The sequence below is a fragment of the Delphinus delphis genome, chromosome 19 (assembly GCF_949987515.2).
Source record: "Delphinus delphis chromosome 19, mDelDel1.2, whole genome shotgun sequence".
Lineage (NCBI taxonomy): Eukaryota > Metazoa > Chordata > Mammalia > Artiodactyla > Delphinidae > Delphinus > Delphinus delphis.
Genome location: NC_082701.1, coordinates 54,987,584 through 55,000,213, shown reverse-complemented (window position 1 = coordinate 55,000,213; position 12,630 = coordinate 54,987,584). Strand labels below are relative to the sequence as shown.

At 59.2% G+C, this 12,630-nt stretch overlaps 2 protein-coding genes across 6 annotated transcripts in view; one reads left to right on the top strand and one right to left on the bottom strand.

Annotated features, from left to right (window-relative positions):
• ELAC2 (elaC ribonuclease Z 2) overlaps window positions 1-11,270 on the top strand; it is a 27,375-nt gene extending 16,105 nt beyond the window's left edge. The window contains exons 9-24 of one of the 3 annotated variants that reach the window (XM_059997800.1): window positions 1,991-2,049; window positions 2,138-2,210; window positions 2,789-2,901; window positions 3,102-3,197; window positions 3,966-4,104; window positions 4,180-4,265; window positions 5,432-5,550; window positions 6,531-6,627; window positions 7,686-7,824; window positions 8,049-8,087; window positions 8,258-8,367; window positions 8,676-8,775; window positions 8,888-9,008; window positions 9,152-9,230; window positions 9,711-9,855; window positions 10,225-11,270. In XM_059997800.1, coding sequence (XP_059853783.1) covers window positions 1,991-2,049; window positions 2,138-2,210; window positions 2,789-2,901; window positions 3,102-3,197; window positions 3,966-4,104; window positions 4,180-4,265; window positions 5,432-5,550; window positions 6,531-6,627; window positions 7,686-7,824; window positions 8,049-8,087; window positions 8,258-8,367; window positions 8,676-8,775; window positions 8,888-9,008; window positions 9,152-9,230; window positions 9,711-9,855; window positions 10,225-10,443 — 1,734 coding nt within the window. In that variant the 3' untranslated portion in view covers window positions 10,444-11,270. Of the gene's footprint in view, window positions 1-1,990; window positions 2,050-2,137; window positions 2,211-2,788; window positions 2,902-3,101; window positions 3,198-3,965; window positions 4,266-5,431; window positions 5,551-6,530; window positions 6,628-7,685; window positions 7,825-8,048; window positions 8,088-8,257; window positions 8,368-8,675; window positions 8,776-8,887; window positions 9,009-9,151; window positions 9,231-9,710; window positions 9,856-10,224 lie in introns of all 3 variants that reach the window. The other 2 variants (XM_059997799.1, XM_059997798.1) reach the window with 2 other exon arrangements.
• The window catches only part of ARHGAP44 (Rho GTPase activating protein 44), a 143,529-nt gene continuing 142,137 nt past the window's right edge, over window positions 11,239-12,630 (bottom strand). For 2 of the 3 annotated variants that reach the window (XM_059997801.1, XM_059997802.1), the window contains one exon: window positions 11,239-12,630. In XM_059997801.1, the coding sequence (XP_059853784.1) occupies window positions 12,494-12,630 (137 nt within the window). In that variant the 3' untranslated portion in view covers window positions 11,239-12,493. The other variant, XM_059997803.1, reaches the window with a different exon arrangement.

Genomic DNA, 12,630 nt, shown 5'->3' with positions numbered 1-12,630 from the left:
CAGTCCAGAAAAGTCACATGACCTTGGTGGGTCGACCCTGGACTAATTTTAATATTGGCTTAGCATTCACAGAGGCCTAGATTGCTAAACTGAAGTTGGTCAAATTCTATGAAAATGTGATTACAATCACGTGTTTTTCAGATCTAATTGCCTACTTTCAGTAGGACTTTGCATTAAAATTTTATTTTACTAGAACCTGCAGCAAACAGTTGTCTAATCACCGGTAAGACTATGTTGCTTTTTCGTGAGCTTTGATTTTTTTTTTTTTTTAAAGCAATATATTTGATTTAAAGTCGACTTGGTAAAGTTGATTTTAAAATACATTTGTAATTTTCATCCATTTGTAAAAAATTTTAACACCAGCAAGTGAACACAGTTATGAAAGGTCAGTAGTAATATTAGTTGTTAGTTGTAAGATTGTTGCCAGTATAACTTCTATCAACTTACTTACATAGTAAAAAATAATATCTATATCTATAAAAATAGTTTATATCTATTTTACTTAGATATAAAAAGTACTTAACTTTTGTAAAAGTTAAGTACTGTTGCCCATAGGCTTGTTACTTCTGTGTGTCTGAATTTTTAGGCAGCAGAATAATTTTCTACAGCAGTTTACGTGGTAATCCTTTGAGTGGCATCGCATCAGTCCTTCCTGAACAGATCACATCGAGCATGGTGTGTCCTGTGCGATCAGGGCACTGTCCGGGGGCAGCTGTCCTGGGAGCAGCGTCGCTTCGGGCTGCGTCCTGGCCTCTGGCTCCTCCCACCTGGTGCACGCTGCTCCCGCTGTGTCATCCTGCAGCCCCTTTGCCCTTCCCTGAAAATGGGCTGCTTCTCGGCACAGGGTTCAGAAGGCGGTAAAGCAAAGCTAGTTCAAGTTCTGGGAGGTGGGAGAAATAGGCTCTGGGTGTGAGGGTCTGAGAGGCTCTTGTCCGATAGGAGCCTGGGCTTCGGGCAGCCGTCTGCTGCCCTGGGGCCTGTGAGCTGGCGTTGGGTTTTCAGACGGGAACAACTTTCTCCACGGGTTGAACTGAGCTTGTGGAGGGAGGCATGGGTTTTGCGGGCCTTAGGCCTGACATTCCTGTGAAACGTTAGAAACATTTTGCTTCCATCCAGTTTCATCTGGGTCTGTGGTCACCACAGTGCTTGTTAATGTCGTTATCTGAAGGTGTCATCTAAGTTCTGTCATCTCTGTATTATGTGCTCACGTTAAGCTGTCATCATTCCTCTAGCATAACGTTTTCCAAGATAGAAAATCCTAGAGTCCTAATAAGGCTTTCGGATCCAAACTGGAGACTCAGCCCTAAGAGTAGTGTCCTAAATGCAGGAAGTTGAAAGGAAAAGCAAATAGCTTCTAAAGATCTAAGGAAGAAAATGAAATTCAAATATAAGTCAACCCTGAAAGACTCATTAACATTTTATGCCATTTCTGACTTTTCCTGTTATTAGGTGTGAAATACATGGATTTCTAAAACGTTGGGACATGAGTTTTTAAGTACAGAATGATTACGAGGTTTTGTGTTAGGATTATTGGTTTCCCTTTTAACATAATAAGAGAATACTGGGAACTTTTTATTGTAACTTCGTATAAAAGCAACAGCACAGTTTTGCCAAATACGTGAAAAGTAGAGGAGAAAAACCATCCACACGCTCTACCCTGTCCTTGTCACTGGAATGCCATGTCACACGGTGGTTACGCGATCATTTCTGCTAGAACGTGTTCTGGTGACACTCCTTTGGCTGTTACTTGACCTGCGCAGGATGATAAAAGCAACAGTGTTTTCTCCTCCAGGTACTTGGAGGACACGTCTTATTTGATGTGGAAATGGATTGCATTTTATTAGATGTGTAAGGAGTTAATGGGAAATAAAACACCTTGGTTTTAAATCATTCAGCTTTTAGTGCTAAACTCAAGTGATTTCAAAACGAATGATGAAAACCAAGCTTCTTCATCAGTCACTGGAATTACATGGAGATCTCTTCCTTACAGCTCCACATGAAGAAGGGAAACTTCTTAGTACTCAAAGCGAAGGAGCTGGGCCTCCCAGTGTGAGTGGCGGGGACAGCTGGGGGGCCTCGCCGGGCTCGCTGAGCTCCCAGAGCCCCGCCCTCACCGAGGCCTCGCCTCTCGTTTCAGCGGAACAGCTGCCATTGCGCCCATCATTGCTGCTGTCAAGGACGGGAAAAGCATCACATTCGAAGGAAGAGAGGTGAGGTGCCCTGTTGCTGCGGTCTCAGCAGTGACAGGCAGGGGCCGGGACGCTGGACAGAGTCACTGCCTGGGTCAGGCCCTGCAGACACCACTTCTGAGGGCACTGAACAGCTTGGATTTCAGCACTTCGCTGAGCGATACAGTAGGGTCTCTTGTCTAGGCTTGTCGTGCGCATCAGCGCTGGCCGTGTCGGGCCATTTCTGGAGGTTGTCTCTTTAGGATTTGGGGGTCTCCTTATAGGATGGATGCTCCCCCTTGTACTTGAGCTCAGGGTGGACCCCATAAGGGTGGAATTCAGATGTGTGGCCCAGGGGAATGATGATGTCACGAGATGTGAGGACGTCAGGACCACACGACCTGAGAGAACCGTGCGTGCCATGCCGGGCCGTCTGGCCACGCCAGGTGTGAAACGCCCTCTGCCAGCCGGCGGCCGCCTGTCTGCGTGTCAGCGGAGAGGGCGAGAAGGGCGCAGGTGGTGGTCTTATGTCGGCGCTTCTCTGGAGGGGGTGATGCGGCGTTAGCAGGTGACTCCAGGGCCTGCCCTGGGAGCACATCCTGACCTCAGTGACTTCACAGATTTTGCCTGAAGAGATCTGCACCGCCCCAGACCCCAGGGTCACTTTCGTTGTGGTAGAATGTCCAGACGAAGGATTCATTCAGCCCCTCTGTGAGAATGCCACCTTCAGGAGGTAAGGAGGGGTCTCCGGGCGGAGAGGTGAGAGCCGACACTGCTCGGGAAGGCCGGCCTGGCACTGACCTGTGCTTCCGCTGCCGAGGCCTGGGCCACCACGGCTCATGCAGCGCCCTCCCTGGCTGCCCGGCCCCGGGTCCGCGTGTCCTGAGTTTGCACCACTTGACCCAGCAGAGCCCCCTGCTTCCTTCCTCCCAGTTTCCAAGGAAAAGCCGAAGCCCCCGTGGCCCTGGTGGTCCACATGACCCCGGAGCACGTGCTCCTGGACAGCAGATATCAGCAGTGGATGGAGAGGTAGGAGCCCCGCCAGCCACGGTTCCACTGCCGCCCCTGCCCCCCGCCTGAGCTCTCCCTGGGGTTCCCGCCCTCCCTGGATCCTGGGGGCGTCCCCGCTTGCCTGGGGCTGGTTTCCCGAGCTCTGAACAAATCCTGCCTCTGGACCATCCCGTGCGTGTTTCCTAAAGAAGAGTCTTGCAAGGATAAAGCCGCAGCTTCAGTTTACTGAACGTCCGCGACACGCCAGGCAGCAAACGCGCTTCATTTCCCTCTCCCGATCTTGCCCACAACCCACGTTCAGTGACCGGGAGGACGGGTCCTACTCTCCTGTTTTCGTTGGCCGAGGCCGGCGCCGGGTGGAAGGACTTGATGGGGTTGGACCTGGGCGTGTGATGACGTGTGGTGACGCTGCCCTCCCCCGCCGGCCCCGGCAGTCCCTCCTCGGCGCCCGGGTCCTCTGCCCCTCGGGGTCTGAGTGCTGACGCCCATCACAGTTTTCCTCTTTCTCCCCCCATGCTCCCTGTGTGTCCAAGTCCCCAGCGCTGTACTTGCCCCTGGCTTTCCGGGTGCTCTTCCCCCACACCCAGGGCCTCTGACTTTGTAGAGACGCCGGGCTCGGAAGAGGAGGGGCAGGGCTGCGTCTGGCCACGTAGGGTGACCGCGGTGCACACGTCGCTCACCCTCTTGAACATTCCCAGTACCTGGCCGCCCCGCCCCCGGTGCCGCCCCGTGGGTGGGAGTCTTCCCAGAAGGACACTGTGCTGACGGTGTGCGCGTCCGTCTTAGGTTCGGACCCGACACCCAGCACCTGGTCCTGAACGAGCACTGTGAGTCGGTCCACAACCTCCGCAGCCACAAGATCCAGACGCAGCTCGGCCTCATCCACCCCGGCATCTTCCCCCCGCTCGCCAGCCTCCGCCCCCAGGTAGTGGCTCAGCTTGGCCCGCTGCCCACCCCGCAGGCAGCTGCCCCCCGCGGACCGCGGCTCCTTCTCTTGCAGGAAGGAGGGCTTGCTCCCTGCGTGCCCCTGGTCCGCGGCCAGTGTCTCCTCAAGTACCAGCTCCGGCCCCGGCGCGAGTGGCAGAGGTGGGTGTGGTCTCAGCCGGCGGGGGGCGGGGCGCGTCAGGCTCGTTCGGGGGTGGGGGTGGGGCCCAGGGGTCCGCGGCGCTGGCTGCTCAGCCGCGTGGTCTCCGCGTCGGACCCGGGAAGAGCCGCAGACGATGGGTGGCAGACGGTGGCTGCGTCCCATCATCAGCTGACCCGGGGAGACGGGGGCTGACGCCGTCCTTTCCTGAAAGTTGCCTCTGCTAACAGCCGTGTGTGCGTTGTTTTGGAATGTGGAAAATGAGTGAGCGTAGGGGGAAGAAAGTCAGCCCTAATCCCATCACCCTGACACGGCGGCGGTTAGCATTTTGTGTTTTTTATCTCTGAGTACGTGGGGACGTGTTAAAATACACGTCTGCACCGCGGGTTCAGGGCCTGACCCGCTGCCTGTCTTTTCCCGTCATGAGAGGCTGCGTAAGGACACTGTTGCCCGTGTTCCAGAGACGGGGGTTGGTGTGTTGGAGGCATTTCCAGCTTTTTGCTGTTGTAACGAAACAAGTGCCTTATATAAAAGTCCTTGAGGAGAACCGTGTTCCCTTAGGGTGATTGTGAGGGGGGGTTAGCGGGTCGGGGGCGGCACTGCCCGAGGCACCTGGTGAAAGGCGCTGTAGCGTTCGCCCCAGCCAGTCACCTGAGAGGTGCTTACTGCCCTGCATCTTTAACTTTTAAAATGCCACCCTTGAATAACTGGAAGTGGCCCGTGCACGCCGTGGTGTCTGTGTCCGGGCAGACCCCGTTCTGGACCACTGCTGGACACCGGGCACTGTCGCGGTGAATAGTTGGGGCCCTTGAGGGGCCCCCTTCCCTCCCTCAGCCCCGGGGGATGCCCGATGCTAGCGGGTGTAGTGAGCAGAGGTCAGGAGGCTGCGTAGAGTGCCCACACCGTCACCCCCCCCCCCGACATGTCAGGAGTGCCAGGGCTGCCCCGTCCCGCTTTGAGCTGAGAGGTTCTGAGCAGCCGGAACTGTGAGACCCCCTGAGCTGGGAGAAGGTCTGCCGGGCAGGAGAGCGGAGCTGCCCCAGGCCCCAGTCACTTAGATTTGAAAGCACTTTCTGCAGGCGGTCCCCAGGGATTGAGCTGGCTGTGCAGGGTGGTTGCCTGGGGCCACACGCTCCCCCTGATGCCCTGAGATGCCTTCTTCTTGCAGGGATGCCATCATGACCTGCGACCCTGAGGAATTCATTGCCGAGGCCCTGGAGTTGCCCAATTTCCAGGAGAGCGTGCAGGAGTACAGGAAGACTGTGCAGGACGGCCCGGCCCCGGCGGGTGAGCCAGACCGGGACCAGCCCCGGTGTCTCCTGGCCCCTGCCCTCCTGCAGCTGTTCACACAGCACTGAGTGGAGGGTCACCGTGGCCCCGTCGAGCCCCGTGTACCTGCTGAAGCCACTGCTTCTCTGGCCTCCACTTAAGACCACCAGTGCCGGCCCCCGCCCGGACCGGTTAGGTTGGAGGCTAGGTGACAGTGCCCAGGCTCTCCTGGCGAGGCCCACGCTGAGCTGAGTGCGGCGGGTCTGGGGCCTCCTGTGAGGCCCTGGGCAGAGCTGGTAGTCTAGTCCTGGTGTTGCCGGGAAGGATCCACGGAAGGTCCTGGCCATGGCACTCACCTTGCTGGGCTCTCACCGCCCTGACAGGAAGAGCAGTCTGGGGAACTCCGGGACCTCTTTCTAGTACTTGGTTTTCCCAGTGTTGTGTTCAGCTCACGAATGAGGCGGAGAAACAAGGCTGGACCAGAGGGCGGGTTCAGGTTTAACCCAGCTGGCACCAGGCCGGTGTTTTAAGATGCCCTCCTGGCTGCACGTGCCGTGGGCTTGAGATGGGTTTCTGGTTTGCACGTTAAAGGGCCATTTAGATTACATTCGTAAACGTGCACCCGGGGCCTGTCAGGCCGAGTGGGGCCCCATCTTCAGAATCTAGGCGGCTCTGCCTCTTCTCTGGGGAGCTGGCCCCCCTCGGAGCCACTGCAAAGTGCAGCAGGGCCTGTGCCGGGGGTCCCCAGCCCCGGGAGATAAATGCTGACTTGTAGCATGAAAAGGTGGCCTTTGCTATTTAACACTTAGAGCAACTCTGCTGAAGAAGGGCCCGTGGAATTCCTTCATTCTCCTTCCCAGGCAGCACCGGGGCCCCTCGCCCCAGGCCCGTGTGTAAGGAGGTCAGACCACCAGCCCCTCCTGGGGAGCTGGACTTAACTCCAGTGCTGGCTCACTTCTGACCCGAAGAAGTGAACAACTTGACGTGTCTTTCCATAGAGAAGAGAAGCCGGTATCCAGAAGTGGTCTTCCTCGGAACGGGGTCCGCGATCCCCATGAAGATCCGGAACGTCAGCTCCACTCTCATCAACATCAGGTATTCATCCTGCACAGGAGGGGCCCGTCAGCGGGGAGCCCGGGGCTTTCTCAGCAGACCCTGCTCCACCCGCCAGGCTAACCTTGCGGTGCAGCCTGTATGTCCCTGGAGGCCCGTCTTGGCTGGGGGCCCGGCGGGGGTGGGGGGCAGGCGGTTTCCAGCCTCCGTAGCTAGCTGGACTAGAGGGAGTCACCCAAGCTGGCCGCCCGTTACGTCTTCGGATGCAAACCACTGACGTGTATCGTGTATGCCGTCGCCCTGCTGAGGGGCCGTCTCGCTAAGTTTCCACGTCCCTCCTGTGAACCAGTGACTGGCCACCTCCTGCACCCCCATCATCGGTGCACCTGCCCCAGGCTGCTCACGGCTGGCGGTGGGGCAGACCCAGGCCAGGACTCGCGTCCGCCTCTGTCTCACAGGGCCCCTCACTGGTGCCGCTGGGGTGCGGAGTGGCTTCGGGGCTCCTGGGTTTGCCTGGTGGTGGTGGTCCACAGGGAGGCGGACCAGGGCCGTCTGCGGGAAGCCAGGCTCGTTTTTAAGTTTTGCTTTGTCACCCGGATGCTGGTGGTGGTGGATAGCTAACGGCCAAAGAACGCGTTAAGCGTACTTGGCAGTTGTCAGGGGCACCCCGACAGCAGAAGTGCACGGGTCTGGGACGTGTTTCTCTCGTGACGGAGGAGCTGGCGGGAAGCAGCCCCGGCCTTTCCCGGAGGGCGTTGGTGCAGCCGCTGTCTCCGGGCTGCGCCAGCTAAAGCAGAGCCTGGCGGCCACAGCGGCTGTTGCCACGTTCCTTCTAAGTAGTCTTGTGGATTTCATGTCCTCACCCTCCCCTACTGCAGAGACTCTCTTGGGTGCCCAGCATCTGTGTAGCTCTAGGTACGCTCCGTGCACTTCACGTCGCGACAGTATTTCGTGTCACGAGGACGGACGTGTGAGACCACCATCCTCTTGACAGCAGCTCCCGCGGGAGCAACTGAGCGGTCCCGGGAGACGGGCACCCAGCCTTGTCCTGCCCTCCTCCCTGAGGGCAAACCATCTCCTCCCACCATCTCCTCCCATAGCTCCGACGTGTCCCTGCTGCTGGACTGCGGGGAGGGCACCTTCGGGCAGCTGTGCCGCCACTACGGGGACGAAGTAGACCAGCTCCTGGGCACCCTCGCCGCCGTGTTCGTGTCCCACCTGCACGCGGACCACCACACGGTGAGCGGGCCGCCTCCCTCTTCCTGGCCGCGCACCTCCTCCCAGGCCTGGGCTTGTCCGCAAGCCCGGCACCACGTGCGTCTCACCTCGCCACGCGGCTGCTCGGAGCTGCCCTCGCCCGGAGGCGGGCGGCTGGGTCTGTTAGAGGGCCGGCCACCCAGGGCCCCAACGCGGGAAGGAGGTCGGGTGTGGACCTGGCTGACGTGTCCCCTCCTTTTTCCCAGGGCTTGTTGAACATCTTGCTGCAGAGGGAGCGGGCTCTGGTGAGTTGTGCGGGATTGGACTGCCCTTCTGCCTTTCTTTGGAATGAGCGCATGCGCACAGACACGCACACAGACATGCACGCGCGTGCACAGCCATGCCTCGGGCCGCAGCACGCCGTTTTCCCTGCAACGCGCGCCGTGCGCTCGGCGCTCTGATCTCCCCGTTCCAGGTGTCGCTGGGGAAGCCGTGCCACCCGCTGCTCGTAGTGGCCCCCACGCAGCTGCGGGCCTGGCTCCAGCAGTACCACACCCAGTGCCAGCCGCTGCTGCACCACGTCAGGTGAGCGCCCGGCTCGGGCCCTGGACGGTGAGCGTGCGAGGCAGGCTCAGACCGCAGGGAGACGGGGAGGCGGTTCCCACCTCTAAACGTTCCTCTGCCTCGACGTGTTTCTCCTCGGCCCTCCTCACTTCTGTTCCCGATCCTAGATCTTTGCCAACACTTCCCCCAGACACAGTTCCAGGGCCGAGTGCCCTCGCTCCCTGCCTCAATGACGGAATTAAATTTTCTTTATCATAGCGATTTGGGGGTCCTCTCCAGTCAGTGACTTGAACTTAAGATTAAATGTTTGTTTTTTAATCTTCTCACAGTATTATTCCTGCCAAATGCCTTCAGAAGGGAGCTGAGGTCTCCAACCCCAAAGTGGAAAGGTTGATTAGTTTGCTGCTGGAAACCTGTGGCTTGGAGGAGGTTAGGGGAGGGCCCGGGCATGGGAGGGCGGGTTGGGGGACAGGGGCGTGTGACGTGGGGAGGAGGGGGAGAGGCGGTAGCTGGGCCACGAGCCCATCACCCGCTTCCTCAGTTTCAGACCTGCCTGGTCCGGCACTGCAAGCATGCCTTCGGCTGCGCGCTGGTCCACACGTCCGGCTGGAAGGTGGTCTATTCGGGGGACACCATGCCCTGTGAGGCTCTGGTCCAGATGGGTGAGCAGGGGCAGTCATCTCTGGTCCCCCCAACGATTCTGGCTGTCGTCCTGACTCGCAGCCTCCTCCCAGGGCCCAGGGACAAGTGCTGTGGGCACCCCAGGTCGGCCGGTATTCTCAGAGGGCCTGTGCTTACGCTCTAGGGAAGGACGCCACCCTCCTGATCCATGAGGCCACCTTGGAAGATGGCCTGGAAGAGGAAGCCATGGAAAAGACACACAGGTAGCGGAGCCCCCTGAGCCTGCGTCAACGGGTCCCCGCTCCTCCCCGCTGATGCTGGGCTGGTCTGCTTCCCTCCGGGGGCCCTGGGGGCTTCTGACCCCAGGCAGTTGTTTCCCAAGCCTCGGTCTTTATTTCTGCAGCGCCCTCCAGGCAAGGTTCTGGGGGAGGCGCGGCTCGGGAAAGAACTGGAACTAACGGCTTGGGAAAGAACTGGAAATAACGCTGAATAAGTGGGAGGCCGGGGGCGGATCTTGTGCTATTTAAGGGAAGAGCGTGTTGCCTGAAGTCGGCAGCCCCTGCTTTTCTCAGAGGTGCTCACTGGTGGGAGGTCTGAGAGCACAGAGCCTGGGCTCCCCTGGGGGCAGTGGGAAGACCGGCTCGGCAGCAGGGAGCCCCGCCCCCGGGTGCCCGACCGGCAGTCTGGGCGGGGGGGTCTGCGTGACTCGCTCCCTCCAGCCTCATGTTGCCCCATCTCTGCAGCACCACCTCCCAGGCCATCGGCGTGGGGATGCGGATGAACGCAGGGTTCATCGTGTTGAACCACTTCAGCCAGCGCTATGCCAAGATCCCGCTCTTCAGCCCCGACTTCAACGAGAAAGTCGGCATCGCTTTTGACCACATGAAGGTGCGGGACCGCTGGGGCGGGGCAGGTGGGGGGGGCGGGGCTGAGACGCCCTACATCCATGCGCAGGTGGCCAGGCTTGGGCCACTGCCCAGCGCGACTGGCACGGGGCCTTCTGGACACGGTCCATTGAGAGCCTCTAGGCCCAGTCGGTGCCCAGAGTGACATCATCTGAGCTTCTGCACAAGCCTGGGAGGCAGCGTCCTCCTCCTGTGTGGTCAGGCTGGGCCTGTCCCCACCACTGGGCATGGGGGTGCCCGGGTTCTGCCCGGCTGGGCCTGACACGATGGCTGCATCTGCCGACGGGGGTGTGGCCGGTGCCTGGGAGCCGTGATGGCCTCACCCCAGCCTCTGCTTTGTCTCGCTTCGTAGGTCAGCTTGGGGGACCTCCCAACAGTGCCCAAGCTGATGACGCCGCTGAAGGCCCTGTTCGCCGGGGACCTGGAGGAGATGGCGGAGCGGCGGGAGCGGAGGGAGCTGCGGCAGGTGCGGGCGGCCCTGCTCGCTGGTGGGGACGCGGAGCCCCTGCGGAAACGGGCCCCTGACGAGCAGCCCCCGAGCCCGCAGAGCAAGAAGGTCAGGGCCCAGTAGCGACGCGGCGCTGCGGAGCCGCTGCGCGCTGGAGGAGAGGAGGCCGTCGTCGACTCCGTGCACGCTGCGTCTTCGGTCTGTCACGTGCAGTCAGGGCGCGCCCCCCGCTGCGGCCCAGCTGTCCCCTCTACCCGGAGGCAGCCGGGCCTCAGAAGCGCGGGGCTGTGGACGCAAAGCCTCCAGGAAAAGCGTCTCCAAGGACGGAACACAGTGAAGGTCGCGTTTGGAACCCGAGTGCTTTGTCCCTGTGCCACCACTGGGGACCCAGGTGCCTGGAAACAGTTTGATCGTGGCGAGGCCCTTTGGGACCTGCCCCCAGGGAGACACCACACCTCAGCAGCCTGGTTTTTTGGCAGAAGTCAAGTTGTGCAGACTCACAGCCGTGGTGGGCCGGGCCCGGCCGTGCAGGGGCTCCGGGGAAACGCAAGCCTTCCCATTGTTCCGGCGAAAGAGGAGGCCGGTTCCTTGCTTGCCCCTGACGAGAACCACTCACCGCCCTACAGAGTGCTGAGAAATACCGCATGGGGTGGCTCCAGTGCCCTCCTTTTTGAGGATGAACAACACTGAGGTTAGTGTGTGTTTGTTTGAAAAGTGAGAGAATTTTTAAAAGATAAGATGTCTCTAGCATTTGCATAGTCTTCCCTCCCGGGAGACTAGAGAAGGAGCTTGAAAGTTTCAGGTGCTGGGAGACGCAGACTAAGGACTTGCTGTGACCTCGGGGTCCCTCCCGAGGCAGCGCCTGGCATCAACTCCCGTGGCCCCTTGAGCTTGTTATTAAAACAAGATAGGCCACACTCAGGGATAATAAATCTATTTTAATACCATTACCATTGACGACTGTTTGTACATGTATTTAAAGGTAACTCACTCTCAACCCCCCCGGGCCTCATTACAAATTGGGTTCTGAACTGCCCTGCCAGCAAGCGAGCAAAGCCGTTAACGTCGAAAGTTGGCAAATCCCACTGTCGGAGGAGGGTTAGTTTACACTTTCTGTTGGGAAAAATAAGCATTTAAGTTTCTCATTGTACACCTGTACATGGATTGGGGGTGAATGGCTCAAATTAAACAAATATAGATTTCATATATACAAATATTATATCCTGTATAGGCCTGTCTATTGTAAAAGGATAAAACTGTAAGGTTGGGCTTCGCATGCATGACCCGAATCTATTTCTCACTCCCTTCATCCCAGCTGTGACCAGGCTCCCCGGGTCTCCTCCCCGAGGGCTGGGGGGGGGGGGGGCCTTCGTGGGGAGGGTGAGCAAAGCTCTCCACGCCGCAGGGCCGAGGGCACAGGCCTGGGGTCTCCGCGGGCTGGTTTCCCCTTCCTGTCTGAGCTTCGGGTAACAGGGTTATTGCTATTCACCTGGGACCTCCAGAAAGAGGCGACCCCACATCTTCGTGCCCTGGATGCCCCGATGCTCCTGGGCGGCTGCACTTAGCTACACCTAGTGTTCGGGGGGAAGGGGGGCGGCCTGGGGAGCTACCTTAGGACCCTCTTTAAATTCAGAAATAGAAAACCATAAGATAGGAAAGGGAGCTTCAGTCCACGGCGTGGAGAAGTAAAACTGTCAGATGTCGTTTTTAGCCATTACCTGTAGAGCCCACAGATGAAGGTTCGCCCTCCCCTGCGAAGCAGCAGGCCGGTCAGGGCCCCGGGCTTCTCGGCTCCTGTAAGCAAGCCCCCCACCCCGTCCCCGCTCTGTACCATCAGGCTGGTCGCGCAGGACTCGCCGTGGCCGTCAGCTCAGGCGACAGGCAGCCAGGGTGGACCGGCCGCTGGGCCCTCCACGCCCCACCCCGCGGAGGACGTTTCTGAGACACAGGCCCTTGGGTGGACGGGGCTGTCACTTGGCGTGGAGGCTGAAAGGGGGTCAAAATAGGCACAAAGTCGAAAGGCAAAGATCAAACAAAAGGCCAGAGTCCCCACCCGGAGGGAACGCACAAAATCCACGCGGCCGACACCTGCCACACGGGTGTCCGCCACGCTCCAGCCTCGCGGCGGCCGTGACGGCACGGAGCCGCGGGAACACGCGTGTGGCGGCGCCGCTCAGAGGGCCGTGCTCTCGGACTCCGCCGGGTCCCTCTTCTCAGCCACTGAGCGCCGCCGCACGAGCTCCCGGGGACCGAGGCGCAGCACCGAGCCCAGCTCCGCGTGGATGGAGGGGACGTCCAAGTGGACCAGAT